Genomic DNA, 20,548 nt, shown 5'->3' on the forward strand with positions numbered 1-20,548 from the left:
TGGATTGATGATTTTTGTTTGTCAACTATTATCATGGACGACTGTTAATATGCAAAAACTAATTTAACCACATTCTATCATTCGAAATACTTTTATTATCAGTTTTCTCCGCACCAAACTAAGTTCTGTTCTACAGTTTGCAGTGTTTTTTACTGGAACTTTTAGCGATCACTGTATTTTTCCATACATAATACGTCGATCTATGATAAGTGTGAGATAACAAATTAAATCTTACATTGGAGAATTAGACAAGGAGTATGTAATATATAAAGAGATGTCTAACTCTAATCAGTACGAAACCTTTTGGAAAAGAAACCAAAAATAAAATCATATGGGATTGCCGAAGGCCCAAAGTGGACAATATCGTACTAAACGTACAATATAGAATTGGACACGAGATTTCACAGTTGCAACAATTGGTATCATAGCGTGGTTGACGAGAAATCTGCAAGAAGATCAAAATACCTTTCGAGTAGGAATGAGACCCATCGAGTTAGGATTGGGAGATGTGTGTGGCAAAGTTCAAGTCAAAAGATCCTGGAAGTCAGTTGTGGAACACAAGATGAATGGGATCCTTAGTTTGAGGAGGAGAATGTGAGATAACAAACTAAATTCCACATTGGAGAATTAGACAAGAAGTATCTAATATATAAAGAGATGTCCAATTTTAGTAGTACTAGACTTTTTGGGAAGGAAACCAAAAGTAAAATTATGCAGGTTAAAGCTCAAAATAGATAATATCGTACTAATCGGACAATATATAATTGGACACGAAATTTCGTAATTCGTAGATGTACAAAAACGATGGTTATGATTAATTTTATATGTAATACATGACATCATGAAAGAAAGCTTTATGTATAGCATGATGAAAAATCCACAGAGCAAGATTTATCCATAACCTAAAAAAAATTGCATTTTTCAGAAACTGATTCCGGTGAAAATGAATTTATCACATATGAATCACTAGTCCACTTCATCAGAAAGATTTTAGTCTTAAGAAGAACTTAAATATTTGTTAATCATATGTAAATAAATAAATAAAGAGTTAGGGAATTTTAGATTTATTATTTTAAAAACTCAACTAAAAATTTGGGAGAAATGGGCTCGTCAGTCCTCATTCACTCTTACAGGGAAACCCAGAAGATCTGAACCTAATGGTGGGCACTGGGCAATAACCATTTACAATGGCAAACAGAACGCAGCAATGATCAATGCGTTGAAACTGATGAAAAAGATTTGTGTCTTTTTCATCAATATCTTGTTCACCCCACCTGAAAATCCAGGTTGGTCTCTTATGTTTCTTCCAACTTGTAATCATTACAATACATGAAGATCTTATTATATATCAAAGTACTCTTAGATAAAACAAAACCCTTAATTGCAATCAAAATCTCCTAACTTATTCTTTTTTTTTTGGCTGAATTTTCTAGCAAGCTTTCTGGTTAAGGGTATCCATCGATCACCTCAGTTTTCTTAAAATAAATGATTGAAGAATGAGATTTGTCTTCTTTTTCATTTTTGGATTATGCCTTAATGTTTCAAGTAAATATACATTTTGTTATGTGTAGAATTAATATTCTTCTAGGAAGAAAAGTTTGTTTGTTTTTCTTTCTCCTTTATTTTTTCCTCCACCACTGCACACAAGGCATTGATTCTCTGTCTATCTCGCCTGTGTGTTAAAAACCAGTAGCTCTCTCCTCTGTTTTTTTTAATAATTCCTTATGCTTCCCAAAAATATATATTTCTTGTTGTATTAAGAAAAAAACTTTTAAGTTATTTTTTAAATATTTGATTCTCTTTTTATACCCTCCTTTTCAATGGACGCATCCTCTATAGCTATGTCCTTCCATTCCCTTTCTAGTAGTTTTGTTTAGCTGTTGTGCACATTGAGCATCCCATAGTGAATGATTCAGATTCACCTCTTTTCTTTTATTCCACATTTCGATATCATCCCTTTAATTTGGTTATATATACAGATCGCCTTCTCATATATTTATCATCAGTTGTTTTTTGTCTTTGGAACTTGAAGGCTCTCAAAAGAAAAACTACACAACCTGTAGAGTGTTCAAATTACCTTTCAGCAACAATGAGTTATTCTCATCAAAGCATGGGTTCTGGTTTGTTTTCCCCCTTCTTGATTATTGTTAATGTTATATGTTTTCTTGAAATCTTAGTGATGCTTCTTATGATCAAGTTTCTCTCTAAGATTATTTCTATAGAGATTATCTTGGGTATCGGGCTGAGAATTCTCGGGTGATCATAAAGAACGAAATAAATTCTCTGCTTGAAACTGGTTATTGACTTTGTATTTGGTAAAATCTTTGAAGGTAGTAGAAATGCAAGGGGATATGAATTTGGAAGGACTTATGTTGTGAGGCCTAAAGGAAAGCATCAAGCCACTCTAGTATGGCTTCATGGTCTTGGGGACAATGGCTCTAGGTAACACTCTTCTGATGGCTTGTTTTATTATAATGATTTTCGTCTGCTAGGCTCAGAGCAATTCTTGAAGCCTGAACTCATGCATGATGATTTCCCTTGATGTCTCAAGTTTTAATATCTTGTATAAAGCGTAAACTTTCGGATGTATTTAAATGGACGGAAAAAAGTTTGGTTAAAGTTGAATTTTGGCATTTTCTCTAATAACAATTTTCAACTACAAAATTTGTTTGTCCTTCTTTTATTACTTATTTTCATGAAGGTAACTAATAGATTTTTCCAGTATACATTTCCTCTCAAATGTCTTCTCTAATAGGAATATTGATTTAAGTTCATTAAATCTTGTAATAAAAATAGGTTGTATGTATATATACCTTATTTCACGGCTCTGGGTGGACCACTAGCTGACTTTAGTTATATTGCTGGTAAAATATTAACAAGACAATTTTCCGGTCTCACATGAAAAACATTATTCTATGTTTGGTATTAATCTAAACAAATATATATTGAAACGTCCGTGTGTAAGAGATAGAAATAGAAAGACCTCTAAGATAAAAAAAAAAAACAGAAAATTCAAAACAAGTAATGAAAGTTGTGTTCCAAGAAAGAAACGTCCATGCGTTTCTCACCTTGTCTCTGTTTCATCTGCAGCTCGTCTCAGCTCATGGAAAGCTTGCATCTTCCAAATGTAAGAATCCACTAAACATATTTTATAATGAATCCACCAAAACCACTTTGAGGTCTTTGAGAAAAAAATAATTATATGGTGCTATTCACAGATAAAATGGATTTGCCCTACTGCTCCTACGCGTCCTGTTTCAAGTCTTGGTGGATATACCTGCACTGCTTGTAAGATGATTTGGCTTCCTTTTAGACGTATTTCGATTGAAATCTTCAATAAACATCCTTTGATGTCTCTATATGTAATACTAGAATTGCAAACTTAGAAATATGGTTGTATATTTATCAGGGTTTGATGTTGGGGAAATTTCTGAAGACAGTCATGATGATTTGGAAGGTTTAGATGCCTCAGCTTCACATATTGCTAACCTTTTGTCCTCTGAACCAGCAGATGGTAAGCACGAGACATAACCTGCTTTTAGATTATAAAACACAAACCATCGATATATATTAGGCTGTAATCTCTACTTTTTTCTTTCTGATATTTATAGTTAAAGTGGGGATAGGAGGTTTTAGCATGGGAGCAGCGATATCTCTTTACTCTGCCACTTGCTATGCTCTTGGACGTTATGGAACTGGCCACACATACCCAATAAACCTACGAGCTGTTGTAGGACTCAGCGGCTGGCTTCCCGGTTGGAAGTAATTATTCTTCAAGCCCTCTTGTTGCGTGAAACTTTTTTTTTAAAACTTAATGTACATATATTTCTTTTTTTTCCATACTGATAAAAGACTAAACTAAACTAAACTTTGCAGGAGCTTAAGGAACAAAATAGAATGTTCGTATGAGGCTGCAAGGCGTGCTGCATCGTTACCAATCATACTTACACATGGAACTGGTATATATGTGTAAAATGTCCTTTGTAATCTACATGTACTCATTTTTTTGCTTTAACTAATAACTGCGAGCTCGTTTAAAAAAAAAAAAAACTAATGACTGCAAGAAGCTGATCTTTACTGATTTTTTTGTGTTACAGCCGATGATTTGGTTCCTTATAGGTTTGGAGAGAAATCTGCGCAGTCTCTTGGCATGGCTGGATTTCGACAAGCTGTCTTTAAGCCATACGAAGGGTATTCACATAATATAAGAGTTGCAGAAATAATTTGATTTTATCATTTGTTTGAACATACTTGTAAAGAGTTTTTGGGTTTATGCTAATGTGCAGACTTGGTCACTATACTGTTCCCAAAGAACTGGATGAAGTCGTTCAGTGGCTCACAACAAGGCTCGGGCTAGAGGGCTCACGCTAAACAGTACAGACTGCCATGCATCTAGCTATATAGGCCCTATGGTCGACCACAAATAACTTGAGATAGTATAATGTATAATGGGTGAGTTTCTTGGGGGGGGGGGGGGGGGGGGGGGGGGGGTGGGTATATACAGTTCATGGTTCGTTGTTTTGTGATTTATTTTTTCGCTTGTTCTTTTCTCCATGTTGGATTCTTGATCATGAATAAAGGTCTTTAACGCTATTTTAAGTTTTTTTTTTTCAACTTTTTTCATATTAAAACCAACGAACTTCTTAATTGTTGTTTTAAACTGAAAATGCATTTTTTCCCTACATGTTTATCACAGTAACCTTATCATAAAATGTGGGGGTCAATTTCTCCAAACTACGGTTCATTATAAAATAGCTGATAAGATAGTGATACAATCGCATATATCGGCTCTTTAGGCCGGCCCCCGGCCCATTTCACTGGTTTGACTTTTTAAGAGACTTGTATTTTGCTTTCCAATTTAGCCAACCTTGCAGTATAAGAATCCAAAGATGATATACAGCAACGTTAACGATATTACCAATTTACCATGAACCATTAGTTACATATTATTATTTGATTACGATCAATTTATTACTTTCACATTGATTATATTTTATATGAATCTTGAATCATTACAAAAAATATATCACTTCGTCAATAAATTTTCTATTTGTATTTTTTCACAATTGTTTAGATTATGTCAACTTGAATTAAAAGAGATAGTGGAATTATCCTAGAAAAAAACTATTAATACTATAGGTCCTGATTAGTAACTTTACGGAAAGACGGAATCACTTCAACAAAAATTGTGGAATACAAAAAAATTCATATGTGTTTTCGCTGATAAAAGTGGTTGATACTATTTACAAAGGGAGCCACTGACTTCCGCGCTCTCGAAAACTTTTTTCATATTTTTTTCTTGAGAAAACTTATAAAAGTGGTTGATGTATCTTAAAGAATTTCTCAAGAAAAAAATATGAAAAAAGTTTTCGAGAGCGCCATCTAGGTACTTGTTAAGAGTTGCTTTGTGTTTAGGCTAAACCGATTTGGTAAAACAAACAAAGTTGAGTTTATTCTGGCACTTGGTTGGATTTCTGTTCTGTGGATTCTGTTCGGAGAGAAATCTAAAACGCATTGCTTAAAAAAATAGTTTACAAAAAAATTCTTTAAGATAGGTTTTTTAAATTTATTTTCACAAAAGACTATTGAATAAGAAAATGATCGAAAGATGTTTTATTAAAAGATAATTATATAATTATACTCATAAAGTGAATTAATATAGACTCAATATTTAGAGTTAATGGGTGAAATTTTGGGGATGGAGTTTATAATTTAAAAAATAAAATAAATATTGATGACAAAAAATATATATTAAAATTTAAAATAAAAATTTTAAAATACTTTCAAAAAACATTGTTGAATTTCAAAAATAAAATTTAAAAAAAATTGGGTAAAAATTATATTTTTTTGAATTTGAACATATAATTTGCTAGATCTCTGGTTTGTAAAGGACTCATCAAACGGGTGGGAACAAGGTCATCTATCTCAGCATGGAATGATCTTTGGATCCCATCCACTCGCCCGAGACCAGCTAACAAAAACCTTCATAACAGTTACTCGGACCTTACAGTAGATTCCCTCGTTCATCAGGACTTCCGTACTTGGAATTTACATGCACTTAGGACTTTTGGTCGAACCCCACGATGCAAAATTGATTGAAAGTATTCCTCTGAATAGAAATCAGATGGAAGATATGAATGATTGGTACTTCACTAATAATGGGAGATACACGGTACAATCAGAGTATCAAGTAGAAAGGATATATCCGGACAATGAAAAACCACCAGAATTTTGTGGACCCAATGTAGATACACTCAAGGTATTCTGCTGGAAAGTGAAGTGCCTTCCAAAGTTACGGTATTTTCCATGGCAGCTGCTGACATGTTGTATAGCAGTGACAAAAAATTTAAAATCAAGAGGAATACAAGGAGATACAGTTTGTGCACGGAGTGGAGACCCGGAGGAATCAATAAATCATGTGTTCTTCGAGTGTCTTCAGGCACGTCAAGTGTGGACACTATCTAAGATTCCATCGAACCCAAACTTTTTTTTCTGTTGGCTCTCTATTTGCTAATATGGATCATTTGTTTTGGAGAATTAACCCGAAAATGTAGGATCATCATTTTGCATGGATACTATGGTACATCTGGAAAGACCGGAATAATAAAGTTTTCAGTAATATAGATATTGATCCGAGAGAAACGCTTAACTTAGCAGAATTGGAATCAACACTTTGGACTGAGGCACATGTTATTAATAATCCAAGAGTGGCACCTGAAGTACAGATCAGATCGACCTTAGAGACCACAAAAAGATAGTGTTTCACTGACGGTTCTTGGAAAGATAATGATTCTTTTTCAGGACAAGGCTGACTCAACACCCTTCCGGGATTTGAGGGTTTGTTAGGGACAAGAAATGTAAGGGAAAGTCTCTCACCTCTTCATGCGGAGATGGAGGTATTAATTTGGGCAATGGAATGTATGAAGAACTTAAGACAATATCGGGTCATGTTTGCAACAGATTGTTCTCAACTGGTGAAGATGGTTTCAAAACCAGAGGAATGGCCAGCATTTGAAAGTGATCTGGAGGATATTAAGCTTTTGAGAAGACGCTTCACCAACTCAGAGATCCTTCATGTTCCTAGGACGGAAAACATAATGGCGGATCGCTTGGCATACAGTTGTCAGATACAACCATCGTTCGTCGTACACATGGATGCAGAGTTGCCACTTTAGTTTACAGAGTCTATTTGAGTCTGTAAATGTTTTTGCTGTCAAAAAAAAATATTCTTCTTACTTTTATTTATTTATATTTGTACATCTATAAAAAAGGGTAAAAATGTTTTTTACCGTTATTTTTCTCTTTGATAGTTCTTTTTGTGAAAAATATTTAAAAATTCGCTATTTGAGAGAATTGCTCCTTTTTTTTGTTATATATTTTTCTGTTGGTGTTTTAATGTCTTTTTTGCTTAAATTTAGTGTATAAATGTTGAGAGTATAATTTCATAACCATTGTAATCAGGACTAGTTTAATATACTAATTTTTTCGGTTAATAAAAATATTATATTTCATAATTTATATTTTTAAAAATTATTTTATTTAATAGTCTTGTAGAAGAGCGCAGATTCATATATATTATTTTGATGCTGGTCGGTTTCAGCGCCTTCAAGCTTTCCCGAAAGCCGTTTAATATGGTTTTCCTCTTAGACCATCTCCAATGTATTTCTCTATTTTTTCTTCTATAATAAGGGAACTCTATAATAGAGGTGAGTTTCTCTCCAATGTATTTCTCTATTTCTTCCTCTAAAAAGGAATATTCTTGAAAGATTCTTTTTTTATTTTACATTTTACACCTCTAGCTTGTAAATGTTAAAAATTAACCCATTCATTATATTTTTTGAATTTTTTTCATAAAATTGTAATATTATTTGAATTAAACATTTTATTACAAAAGACATTAGACAAAAAAAATAAAATAAAGTACCATTATCTAACAATCATTATTACTAAATGTTTCTCATAAATGATCAATTAATGCATTCCGAAGTGAGAAATGAGCTTCTTTATCTTTGATTTTTCTGAATCAACTTAGAAACACTTGGAATCGGTTATCTTCATTATCTGGTATATGGACTTCCGGAGGTGGAGCTTCTCTTCTAATTCCAATCGGTGCATCGAGATCACGCTCGTCCTCAATAATCATATTATGTAAAATTATACATGTAGTCATTATATCATGTAGTATTTTTTTTTCCAAAAACGTACCTGCCTTTCACAATCGCAAAATGTGATTGTAAAACTCTGAATACACGTTCTACATCTTTTCTACATGCTTCTTGTTGTGCTGCAAAATATTTTTTCTTTGGAGTATTAAGTTGTTTTAATATGTTGTATTGATTAATATTTAAATAAAAAGTCTTTGACTTTTAAATAAAATAATAACTTTTTTATTTTATTTTAATTATAATTGAGTTTTAAATAAATAATAATATTTTTTATTTTAATTATAACTATAGTTATAAAACTTAATAATTAGTACGTAAGCAAAAAGGTGTGATTTTATATTGTAAGAATTGTATTTCTTCATACACAAGTATTTTAGTTACAATCATAAAAAATTAGAGGACTACTTTGTAAATAAAAAAGTTTGCCTCTATTATAGAGGAATGCTATTTTTTTCCCTAAATATAGAGGAAAAATGGTGGGTTGGAGCCAATGTTTTTAAACCCGACCCAGACACTGAACCGGACGACTTACCGGGTCACTGGGTCACTGGATCGGTCGCGGGTTAATAAATCAATTAATTTTATTATATAATAATATATTAGCTATGAAAATAAATATACAAAACCAAAAGTTTAATATTTTCTAAATGTTTTTTAAAACATAAAATAATAGTTTGGATATGTATATACTTTATGTTTAAAAATTTTTAACTAATACTTAACTTTAGTTTTTATATTTTTATTTTTATCAAAAAATAGTTTAGACTATTTAAAATTTTCTGTAACAAATTAAGAGTTATGACATCTAAAAAATCAAGATATAAAATTCACAAATATTTAAATATCTAATGTGAATAATAAATTAACTTCACATTCAAAATAAACTAAAAGTAAAAGATCATTGTAATAAATTATCAATAACAGAAATAAACTAACACCAAACCACATCAACTAATTTTGGTTCTCTCTATCATCGTTCATTTCATTTTCTCTAGGTGGTATAGTAAAAAATCTTCCTCAAAATCTAAAAATTACAAATATAAAACTAAAAAGGGAAAATCTAACTTTTTTTGTCAGCACCTAACTTTCTAATTGAAAACTTAGAATATAAAATATAATCTAAAAACTAAAAAAGGAGTAAAAGTTATTTATTGGTTCAACCGGTGGTTCAACCGGTATCGGCTTCCGGGTTTTAGCGGGGGTTTGTGGGGTTTTTGCGGGTTTCTAAATATTGTGTTTTCATAAAATCCAAACCGGATTTTTTCTGGATCACCGGGTTTACCGGTTCAACCGCGGGTCCGGATCGGATTTCAAAACACTGATTGGAACTGATTTTACTCTATTATATCATTTAGAGGCAAATATAGGGATGGGTTGGAGATGCTCTTACTTCCTCTTCGATAGTAGATTAGGCGAGGATTTAGTTCTTCTAAATCTTATTCTCTAGTTTCTTTATCAGATTTGTGTTGAAATCGTTTAGAGTGTTGGGTCTTTTGATTTGCCTAGTTTAGAAAAGATCTGCTCTTTGTTTCTTGTTTCTTTGTATTTGAGTTTTGGCTTTCCCGTACTTGGGGTTTGTGTTTTTGGAAATTTAGGACATGCCAGCTTATTTATCTTATCCCTGTAACCCATTTTGTATGCTTTCATGAAAGAAATCGTTAGTTGAAAAAAGTCTACTACATTTACAACTGTTTAGAAAAAAGTATAATTATTTACCAAATTATTTATGCATTTAAACGTCCCACCTTACATCTTTTTCATATGGATCTATATTATTAAAACAGAAATATTATGTTGGACCTAACATTTATTTTATAAGTTTTTAAATTAAATACATCTTCCTATTTTATAGTTAAACCTATACATTAAATCACTAATAATCTTTTCTTTATACTACTATCAATATTTCCAAACAATATAGTCATTTTTATACTACTATCCATTTTCCAAACAACACTATAATTAATCTTATGTCCAAACAATATAAAATATTAGAACTTATCTTTTTAATAACAAATATTTAAATAAATTAAATAATTAAAAAATATTCAAAAACTTTATAAAAAAGAAAATAAATAAAACTTACTTTTACAGGTTTAAATACTACAAAAACATTTCAATCGATGATAAATCAATTAAATTAACATATTATTTTATTTATATTTACTACATAATGGTTCTATCATTTATTTAAGTAAGATAACAATTCAATAATAGCCATTACATAAAAAAATAAATATATAAACATTATACAGTGTACAATAACTATAATAACAAAAATAATTATGAAAAAATGTTCAAAATATATGTTATCTAAAGAAAAATGCTTAATACTAATTGTTAACAAAAAATTTAAAGCGATTATAATATAAATGATTAACAAGAAAAATTACACAAAATAATTATAATAAAATTAATTAAGTTATATAAAATGGAGTAATATGATCAAGACATTTATAGTTGTTAATTATATCTATTATTTTCTCTATCAAAATTTTGTAGAAATGTCATAATTTAATAAAATTGTAAAACAATAAACTTTAAAATTTGGATTAAAAGTTGACAAATTATGAAACTATAGCAATTTAAATCAAATTGGATATGTTAACATATCGGACATCCATCGGTTCAATTGGTTAGTCTCGGATATAGTGATTTTTATAAATACAAATATTTTTAAAACCTAAATTAAATTATCGAATCACCGGATTAACCGATTTGACCGCGGATTCGGGTCAAATTTAAAAGCATTGATTTAAATGCAAAGAAAATTCAAATAAACAAAATTCTTACAAATTAACAAAATATTTATTAGTTATTAGTGAAAATTTCCATCATAAAATAATCCGCGCTTGCAAAGCGGAGGTCATGATCTAGTTACATTTAAAAAGAAAGAAAAGTAAGACATCCTCCTCCACTGCTTGACCAAGCAATGTTAGGATAATTAAATGGGTAATACGTCCGAAAAGTAATCATCTCCACAAAATTTAGCCGTATCAATCGTCAAATTCTTTCTACGTGTCAGGGGAATGCTTAGATCCAGGATTTTACTAAAAAAGGCTTTTGAATTGTATAAATACCATTATGATGCATATCAATCTGTTCACGTATTATACAATTTACAATTTTAACTAAAGACGTTAACAGATCCACAAAGAAGATGTCGTCAAGCCAAGAGTTAAGCCACAATGCCGGAGAAGCCACCGGTCAAGTTCAGGTACATACAAAAACACAAAAGGACAATGTCGAAGAATATTGTATCAACATTACTTTTCTCTCTTCTTGGTTTGTGTTGTTAGGAGATGTGTATTTTTTGGTCCTGCCGTTTGTTTTTTTGGTCTGGCAGTTTCCTAACTTAGGTGGTTAGGTTTGGAGCTTGTGTAAACTTTCCCCGCTGGGGTCTTTTGGCTTCGCTTGGTTTGGCGTGGCTTGTTTCACAAGTTAAGATAAATAATGGAAGTTTTATTTTTTATTTTTAAATGAAGAATAATTAAAAAAATATCACGATACAGTGGCGTTTTGATATCGTATTATGCATATATAATAAACTTTCGAAATTTTCTTCTAAAAGTTGACCAAATCTATATTATTAAAACTGAAGTACATTTGAGAGTTGTTTGGAAACTTGGATAGTAGTATAAATGAGAATTGTTTGGAAACATGGATAGTAGTATAAATGAGAATTGTTTGGAAGCATGGATAACAGTAGAAAATAATACTTGCTTATCTTAATTGATTTTTTAAAAGATTTTTATTATATTGTTAATCAATTCTAACCCTTCATCTATTATATTTACTAAATAAGTTAATCTCATTTATTACAGAAGTACAAAACAAAATTTATTTGTTTTCAATTTTTATTTTATCTTTTGCATTCATTTTTCTCAATTTTAATTATTTCTATACAAAATTCAAATCAAAATAATAATTTAAAATTAATTTATATAAATAATTGATTCAAATATATATATATATATATATTTTAAAAAAATTTACTAAAATATTTTCCAATAACCATTTAAAAAATATTTTCACTATATATAAGAAAAATACAATACATAACTTAATTAAAAACACCAACTTAAATTATGGTTTTTATATTTCATATTAAGTTTATAAATATAATATATGTGATTATTTATATGATGGTATGTATAAAATAATATTAATTATATGATTACTTATATTATGGTACATATAAAATATGATTAATTATATGATGACATATATATGATATATAATAGTGACATGAAAAACAAAACTTATTTGTTTTCAATTTTTTTATTTTATCTTTTACATTCATTTTCTCACTTTTTAACTATCTCATTAATTATATTTACTATAATATTTTGCCAGGATTATTTACATATTAACTATAATAATTCGACATATTTGAATGAAACCACTCTATTTGTGATAAGAATTCAAAATGGTTAACAATTTTTTTTATTTACTTATGTATCGGTTAGACATGGACATTCGGATAACTATTCAGCTACGAGTTATTTCTGTGGGTTATCATGCTTTTTGAGTTTTGAAACTAGACTTCATTTCGGTATTATAAATTTTCATGTGTGTTTCGAATCGGGTCCAGATGAATTCAGTCTTGATATATACAAACCTACAAATATCCAAAAACTAATGTATTTGACGCCGGTACGGATATTTGTATGAAAAGTAAGAATATTAACCGATTCAATTCAGGTATGTTGAATTCAAATTAAACTAAAAATAACCAAATAACCAAAAGTAATCATATTACTCTATTTGATTCAGGTTCGATTATGATGTATAGAAATCTAAAAGTACTTATGCAATTAATTATATTATGACACATATAAAATATATAATACTAATCATAAAAATAAAATATCGATTTATAAGAAAGTAAAAATTTAACACTCGCACGGGCGTGCGGGTCAATCTCTAGTATATTTGAAACCCGAAGACTATGGTTTCATTTGCATATGTATTGTACCGGAACTTAAGTACACCTTATTTATTTATGTATTTTAGTTTTTTGAATTTTGACCATCAATCAATTTTCTACATCGGACTTTTTGAGGAATAATACATTTTTAATTACAGCTGAAGAAGGAAGAGTACTTGAACAAAGTATCACACGCAATGGATCAGAATGTTGATCATCACACTCACCCACAGTCACACGCAGAACATGATCAGAACAATCCTTCCCTAATCTCACAGGCCTCTACTGTCATTCAACAGGTTTATTCTTCTTCTTTTTTCATTATGATTAATGAATGATATTGACATAGTTTATTGGTTTATACCCCATTGACATATTTATTGTTACTTTTGGAGTGTAGACAGGTGGCCAAGTGAAGAATATGGCACAAGGAGCAGCCGACGCTGTGAAAAACACTCTTGGGATGAGTCCGGCCACCAACAACCCTAGCAGCCCGGCCGGCAGGACCCACCCGAGCAATCCTAGCAGTCCAGCCGGAACGACCCGCCCGAGCAACCCTAGCTCAAGGAATATATAAACGGAATAATTCAAGGAACGTTGGCCTGACTTCTCAATATAAACATAAATTAATGTTGTGTTTTAACTTTTTTTTTATTGCATTGTTTGTTCAACTTTCTGATTTTGTGGTATTTTTGTTATGAATTAATTGTATAATAATATCATCCATTTCTTTTTAATTTATATAAATAAAATCAAAAGCCTATATGCTAAATTGCCTCAACAGTGAACCACGGTGCTCCTAGTTTACTTGGTAATCTGCATACTATTGGACCATGCTCCAGTTATTATTTCCAGTGACATAATATACACAAGTACTTAATTAGCCATTTTTTTAAAAAAATGGGTTGTATTCTTACTTAAGAAAGCTGTTGTGGTAATAATGAAATATTAACAATTGTTCCTGTGTTTGGATTCACATTCGAGCTACAATTTTCGTTCCTGTATTTGGTTTCACATTTAAGTTTGTTCCTATATAATGGAATTGAAATTGTAAAGATAAACAATACATTGTGTATTATATTTTCAATTTGGGAGTTGCTCTCTTTTTTTTCTGGTGACTTTTATGTTTACGAAACATGTCGCTTCAGGTCAACCTTCTAATAGAAAAAGCATTGTGTTTCACTGAGGTTTCGTAGGCTCCTGATATCGAAATACATGGAACGTCGGACAAAAATAAAAAAAAATACTATGTATTGAGAATAAAGAAACGAGCATTACCAGAGAAACATTTGATATTAATATTATTCACACTGTGTTTGTGACACGTGACAGCTTCACAGCAATTTAAGAATGACTATGATGACGTGTACGTATAGAAAGCTTCTCAGTCAAACTCTATATAAATGTGTTTACATTATGTATTATTTTACGTTTTTTTCATTATAAAACTCAGATGCGTGATTCTACGGATTATACAAAAGTTTCACATCTCCTATATATTAAAAGAAAAACATTTGACACTAATGTGTTTACACTGAGTTTGCCGCATGACAACCTCACAACAATTTAAGAATGGATACACTGACGTGTCACGTGTAGAGAAATTCTCAGACAAACTCTATATAAATATGTGTTCACACTATGAACTAATTTACGTTTTTTTTTCATTATAAAATTCAGATGCAGAGTTTCACGGGTTATACAAAGGTTCCACATAGAAATATAATTTTCAAACAAAAAATCACTAATATCTAGGCCTATTTTATTTTTACTTAATTTTATTTTAAGAATTTTATATTTCATATGTTATTTTGAACAAAAATGTCTTTTAATGTTAATTAACAGTATATTTATATATTTATCAATCACCTTTATATACTTTTACATACACATATATGTACACATTGACGTGAACACCTATATAACTAAATATTCACCACAAGTGATGATTCTAATTCTCTTAGAAGTTGGAATATTTTATTTTTAATGCTTTCTTTCACCATCGACCAAATTGAAATGAAATAATTTGTCTTATTTTTTTTAATTCTTCTTCAACTATTATTTATATTTAATTTGACTTTTCATGCATTTAAAATTTATAATATGAAACCACTGGTTCGACACCATGAATGTCTAAAATTCATATAACATGAAATCACACAAATAATAATAGTTTTTGGTTATCACTAGAAAGACCAAAAACGTCAAGCATTTTAACCGAACAAACCAAAATAAATATGGATTTAGAATGACAATTATATTTTAATTGGATAAAAACCGAAAACAACTTAAAACCGAACCGATATCAAAATTAAATAGACCTAATGTAATAAATGAGAATTGACTTATCATTATAATTTTATTTTGACGTTACTCGTTACCAACTTTTGATTTTGCAATATAAACCCATCAAACGATTGCATCTCCAACTACGTTGCATGGAAGCGTGTCTCACGCAATGCCGTGCGAAGAGTTTTAGGGGTATGAGGCAAGTTTTAAAAATAAAATTATTTACAACTGTAATAAAAACAACTTTCTAATATGATGTATCTTTTTCACCAAATACACAAAATCTAACACTGAAAAAAAATAAGTTTATTACGTCAATATCCTATATTATGTCATATAGAAAAATACATGAATTCAGAAAGTGGATTAGTCAATTTTCGTAGAAATGTTTTTTATTTAAATAAATGTAAATCAATAGACTATAAATTATTTTAAATTTTGGGACCCTGAAGAAGTCATATTAATCGGAGGCCTGAGACGAGTATCTTTTTCAATACACCCAGAGCCGGCCCTGGCCCGAAGCCAATGAAGCATGGGCTTCCAGCCTTTAATTTTATAAGTATATTATCAGCCACAAAAATCATCAAAGGTTGCTTTAGTCCAGCGGTCTGGTGTCTCTGACTATTAGAAGAGGTGCAGGGTTCTAGGCAACCCAGCCACATAATTGTTTTTGCTTGTGTAACCTCATTAATTCAAGGACCGGCTCTGAATACACCGTAGGCACGTCTCACGTACTGATTCCTGGTTCCGAAACGGAAACGGAAACGGAGTCGGAAGCATGCGGAATCGCCGCTGACTTTCTCTCTTCTCCTCGCCGTTGCTCGTTATTCTTCTATCTCCCTCGTGTGCATTCTCCTTTTTACCATTTTCCTAGCAGTTTGAGTTGAAACAGTTTCACTCTTGTTTTGTTCAGTTGCTATACTCTGGTCTCATGTGTAGTTACAGTAGTGAATTTACTCGTCTGAACTTTGTGATCGATCTTCATTGCAGACAACTGCTTTGTTTTACAATTGAAGTTCATAAAAACCATTTTACAATTGGTAGAGGTTTTGCTATGCTTGACTGCTTCTGGAATTTGAGCTGTAATGCTTATTCTTTTCTTACTTTATTATTGAGTTGACACTAACATTTGTAACATTAACACACACTATTCATGCACTATGCAATTTTGAGGTGATCAATAACAATAAAAAAAAAAAAAGCTTCGGATTCTACTGTTTAAAGTGGTCTAAACCACAAAATGATCTGTCTTTTAAATTGTATTTTCCATTGAAACAACAAGACCAGAAGGATGATAGCATTATGCTTGCGTGGTGATATTTTCTCCAAGATCAAACATTTGAAAGTGCGTGCAAGGAGAGAACAACGTATAGGAAGAGGCATGAGAAAATCATAATCAAGTATCACCTAAACCGAAACAAACCAGAAGAACATCACCAAGAAAGAGTAATTCATTTGAGGGCTAACCGCGGTTTCTTTCGCTTCTTAGTGAAGGCAAACCAAGCTTGGAACATAAGTAAGGATCACTGGCCAATTGATAGGAGATGCGTCCCTAGTATCTTCATAAACTTTCTTATACATATCCTCTCCAACAATGTAAACCATGGTCCTATCACTTGTGAACTTGGTACAACACACTGCCACTTTATTCTCCTCATCCAACAAGAAGTTTTCAACACTCAAGTTAAATTTAGCAGAATCCATTTCCAAGACCAAGTCACTCCTCCACGACAAGTCTTTGGCATCCTCCTCATCAATCTTATTGGTCACCCATAACCTCATCACACGTGACCTATCATTAATGTGTAACACCGAGAGATTTTCATCTTTAACGACTGAAAGAAGGGCTGTATCTACAATATAAAAACTCTACAAGGGAAGAGGGAGACGCACAAATCTCTCTGCCGTGAATCGAACTTGATCAAGAACAACTCGGTTACTTTATCTTCAGCAATCCAATAAGTATCTCCTTTCAAAGACATGCCCTCGAAATATAGGGAGTAGTCAAGAGGAAAGGAATCAAGAACCCTCCAAGAATCAGAGCTAAGATCATAAATCTCACACTCAACAACCCTCACTTTCTGCTTGTTTCGATTATACCCGATACTTCAAGATTTTGTAGCAGATGTGGTGTATCCTAGAGCATATTTATCTTCATAGCAGTAACTAGTTCTAGGTTTAATCTTACTGCTATGACCGGTACATGGATTCCAAACAACAAGTCTAGTGTGCAGCTCCGTTAAGCATAAGATTAAACCGTCGCAGTGAAATATATGAGCGAAGTCCAAATCTTTTGAACTTTGTTTTTCCCTTCTCAATGAATTTGAAAAACCATTCAAACAAAAGACTTTTTTTTTATCTTTGATTTTGTCTATAAAAGCCAGTGAGTTTTTATAACTTACTCGACAACAAGTCAACAACGTCTTCTTTTTGTGGGTTCATAAAACCGATTTTTACAATTGGTATAGGTTTTGTTGCCGGACTGCTTTTGTGAATTCTGAAATGCTTATTCTTTCCTTACTTCATTCATTCTTGAGTTGAGACACTAACATTTGTAAAGATAACACACTGTTCATGCACGCACTATTGCATTTTGAGTTGGTCAATAACAATAAAAATTAGCTTCTAATTCTGCTCTTTTAAAGTGGTCTAAACCACAAAATGACCCGTCTTTTAAATTCTACTTTCCCTTAAAACAACAAGACCAGAAGGGTGATAAACCAGAGTCCATGCCTTTCCAAACAACTCAAATCAATCTTTGGACGTTATAACGAGTAAACCCAATGCCCCTATGAGAATATACTGCAACAAGAAGAGAACATGCAAAAAATGTCTTAAGTCACAAAACAAAACAAACTAATTTTTTTTTCATTTTGGGTTTGATCAAAGAGTGACTTTGTACCTTGATGATAGGCTTTTCTGTCATAATGATAGTCACCCATCCAACATAAGGCAAGAACCTGAAACAGACAAAACCCATTTCTGAGTTACCAGACAGCTTTCGGTTTAAACACATACGTGCACTAAGAGTTCTGTGATTGACGTTACCCGACAGCACGACCCATTATATGATGTCGATGAAGCCACTGCTGCCCTTCAGCATACAGAAGTCTATCATCTCCATAGTTATTGTCACCTAGAAACAGTCAAAACTTAATAAAAATCTGATTGTGTGCTGAAGAATTAACACTATGAAAAAAAAAACAGCTCAAACACTCAAAAAGGTGAAGTTTTTTTTAAATCAGCAGAAGAAATACCTTTCGTCAAAACATCGACATCTCCTGTATTCTCCCTTTCGTGAACCTATAATGTGAATCAAGCTTACTTCACAATATAAGTAACTGAGAGATGATGATAATGAAGACGCCTTACCTTAATGACACGATGTACAATGGGAATATCACGACCCTGAAGAGAGAAGCAAACTGGTTAAAAACACAACAAGAATCAAAGATAATGAAACAAAACAAGAAGATGGAAGCTTACATCAACATTGAAAACAACAATTTCTCCAGCTCGAATAGGGTCTTTACTCATGTGCAAGAACAGTATATCCCCCTACAGGTATGATTCAGAGTTTGAGCATCAAACAGTTTTGTAATGTAATGCATCTAATTAAGTCAACAGTTACCCTCTTGAAGCCAGGCTCCATACTTCCAGAGAGAACAACAACCACAGGAGATTCGCTGCCAGTGACACACATCAAAGCTTTCCATATGATCAAAGCAGACGTAACAATCATCCCTAAGCAGACACAGACCAAAATTATAAAGTTGCAAACTTTAGCTATAAGGTTTATCACATTGTGACCTCAAGATCCTAATTAATCAAATTACTGGTCGAAGAACTAACCAAGACTGATGGCTTGAGTGAGAAGCTGACGGATCTGAATGGATTTGATTGAATCTATGGTTTCTCCGATCCAACCCATCTTTTTGATTTTCGGTTTTCTTCTGATTCTCGACGAGATAAGGGTTCAGATCGCAGAGACGAACGTTATTTCAAGCGAAGCAGAGGAGAAGAAGAGTCCTTCGGGGTCAAGCTCTTTAAAAGGCACGATTTCTCCAAGAGCGTTTTTGCCTGAATCGGAGAACCGGTTTACAAATGAGATCCGGTTCAGTGACGTGGTTTAAATCTTTGGTTGGCTACATTTTCATGACATGGTAGACTGCATTATTATGACGTGGCATATACTTTGATGACATGGTTGACTCTATGCTTATTCACTATTTTCAAGATCTTCTTGATTAAAGAATCAACTCGATTAATGTTATGCTAGATGATAATGGGCGCGCATACTCGTAAAAAATCTTTTGTATTACTATTTTTTCATTAAATAGTTTAAATATTTTGTAATAATACAATTTTTATCGATTGTAAAATGACGAATACAAATGTTAGTATCTTAAATGTATCATTATTGTTGAAGATTTAACGTATTACAACTCATTTTAATTATTTTTAAAATTTCGTATGCACAAAAAAAAATTAAATTTTGCGTCTGACACAAATCATCAAAACCATATAACCAACATTGATCGTAAAATGATGAAAGAGGATTAGGTTTTCTGCTCTCGATTTATTTAGTATTAACTCTCTATAAGTGATTTTATTTTCTATCTCTATAAAATTGTGCTTTCATTCTCGTTTTTGTTTCACTGATATGAGTTTTGTTTTTTTTCTTAACTTCTTCTGTGAATTCGGTAAATTACATAAGTGTCAATTTAAAAAGATGGACATCTGTAAAAATTAGCTCCACTCCAGATACATATCTAAGAATCAATATTTTGAAGAAAATCATCAAGAAACTCTATTTACAGGTTAGTGTTCAAATCTAATATATCAAGTTGTTATATAATATAAGTGCGGATTCGAAATATAAATATCTATGTATTCACCAGTTCGGTCTAAAATCATATAATTCTATAACAATAAAACAAAATACTTATTTTACTAACCTACGATTTTGAGGTTTAATTACTTAAGAGTATACCGATAAAAATATATATAATACTTTACCGTTATAGTATATATAAACTATGTATAAACTAAGAACTGTTTGATTTATTAAATGATAAATAAAAAACTTATAATAAATAATTCAAATCTCTCATTCTTACAATTATACTAGCTAGATAGGATATTAGAGAGAAACAAATATTAG

At 31.5% G+C, this 20,548-nt stretch overlaps 3 protein-coding genes and 1 pseudogene across 6 annotated transcripts; 2 read left to right on the forward strand and 2 right to left on the reverse strand.

Moving 5' to 3' along the window:
- The first annotated feature begins 1,106 nt into the window (after positions 1-1,106).
- On the forward strand, positions 1,107-4,463 carry LOC106449392 (acyl-protein thioesterase 2-like). 4 transcript variants are annotated; one of them, XM_022719416.2, is made up of 10 exons: positions 1,107-1,286; positions 2,007-2,120; positions 2,331-2,442; positions 3,091-3,127; positions 3,219-3,288; positions 3,410-3,514; positions 3,612-3,762; positions 3,877-3,959; positions 4,098-4,191; positions 4,287-4,463. In XM_022719416.2, exons 1-10 carry the CDS (start codon positions 1,208-1,210, stop codon positions 4,369-4,371), a joined length of 930 nt encoding a protein of 309 aa, XP_022575137.2. In that variant the 5' UTR covers positions 1,107-1,207; the 3' UTR covers positions 4,372-4,463. The 4 variants fall into 4 exon arrangements, with proteins under 4 accessions (XP_022575137.2, XP_013746611.2, XP_022575138.2 ...); XM_013891157.3 differs by having other exon boundaries at positions 1,149-1,286; positions 1,980-2,120; XM_022719417.2 differs by having other exon boundaries at positions 1,257-1,286; positions 2,033-2,120.
- Positions 4,464-11,259: 6,796 nt separating this feature from the next.
- Positions 11,260-13,832, forward strand: LOC125598504. Its single transcript, XM_048772542.1, has 3 exons — positions 11,260-11,382; positions 13,254-13,394; positions 13,496-13,832. The coding sequence occupies exons 1-3, from the start codon at positions 11,326-11,328 to the stop codon at positions 13,670-13,672; spliced, it is 375 nt and encodes a 124-aa protein (XP_048628499.1). The 5' UTR covers positions 11,260-11,325; the 3' UTR covers positions 13,673-13,832.
- A 2,951-nt stretch (positions 13,833-16,783) lies between these two features.
- Positions 16,784-17,914, reverse strand: LOC125598509 (annotated as a pseudogene).
- On the reverse strand, positions 17,880-19,447 carry LOC125598503 (signal peptidase complex catalytic subunit SEC11C-like). The gene is made up of 8 exons (XM_048772541.1): positions 19,237-19,447; positions 19,016-19,128; positions 18,871-18,942; positions 18,757-18,792; positions 18,642-18,687; positions 18,433-18,520; positions 18,287-18,344; positions 17,880-18,186 (listed from the first exon to the last, which is right to left on the reverse strand). The coding sequence occupies exons 1-8, from the start codon at positions 19,313-19,315 to the stop codon at positions 18,136-18,138; spliced, it is 543 nt and encodes a 180-aa protein (XP_048628498.1). The 5' UTR covers positions 19,316-19,447; the 3' UTR covers positions 17,880-18,135.
- Positions 19,448-20,548: the final 1,101 nt, after the last annotated feature.

This window comes from Brassica napus, unplaced genomic scaffold (genome assembly GCF_020379485.1).
Source record: "Brassica napus cultivar Da-Ae unplaced genomic scaffold, Da-Ae ScsIHWf_1724;HRSCAF=2353, whole genome shotgun sequence".
Taxonomy (NCBI): Eukaryota; Viridiplantae; Streptophyta; class Magnoliopsida; order Brassicales; family Brassicaceae; genus Brassica; species Brassica napus.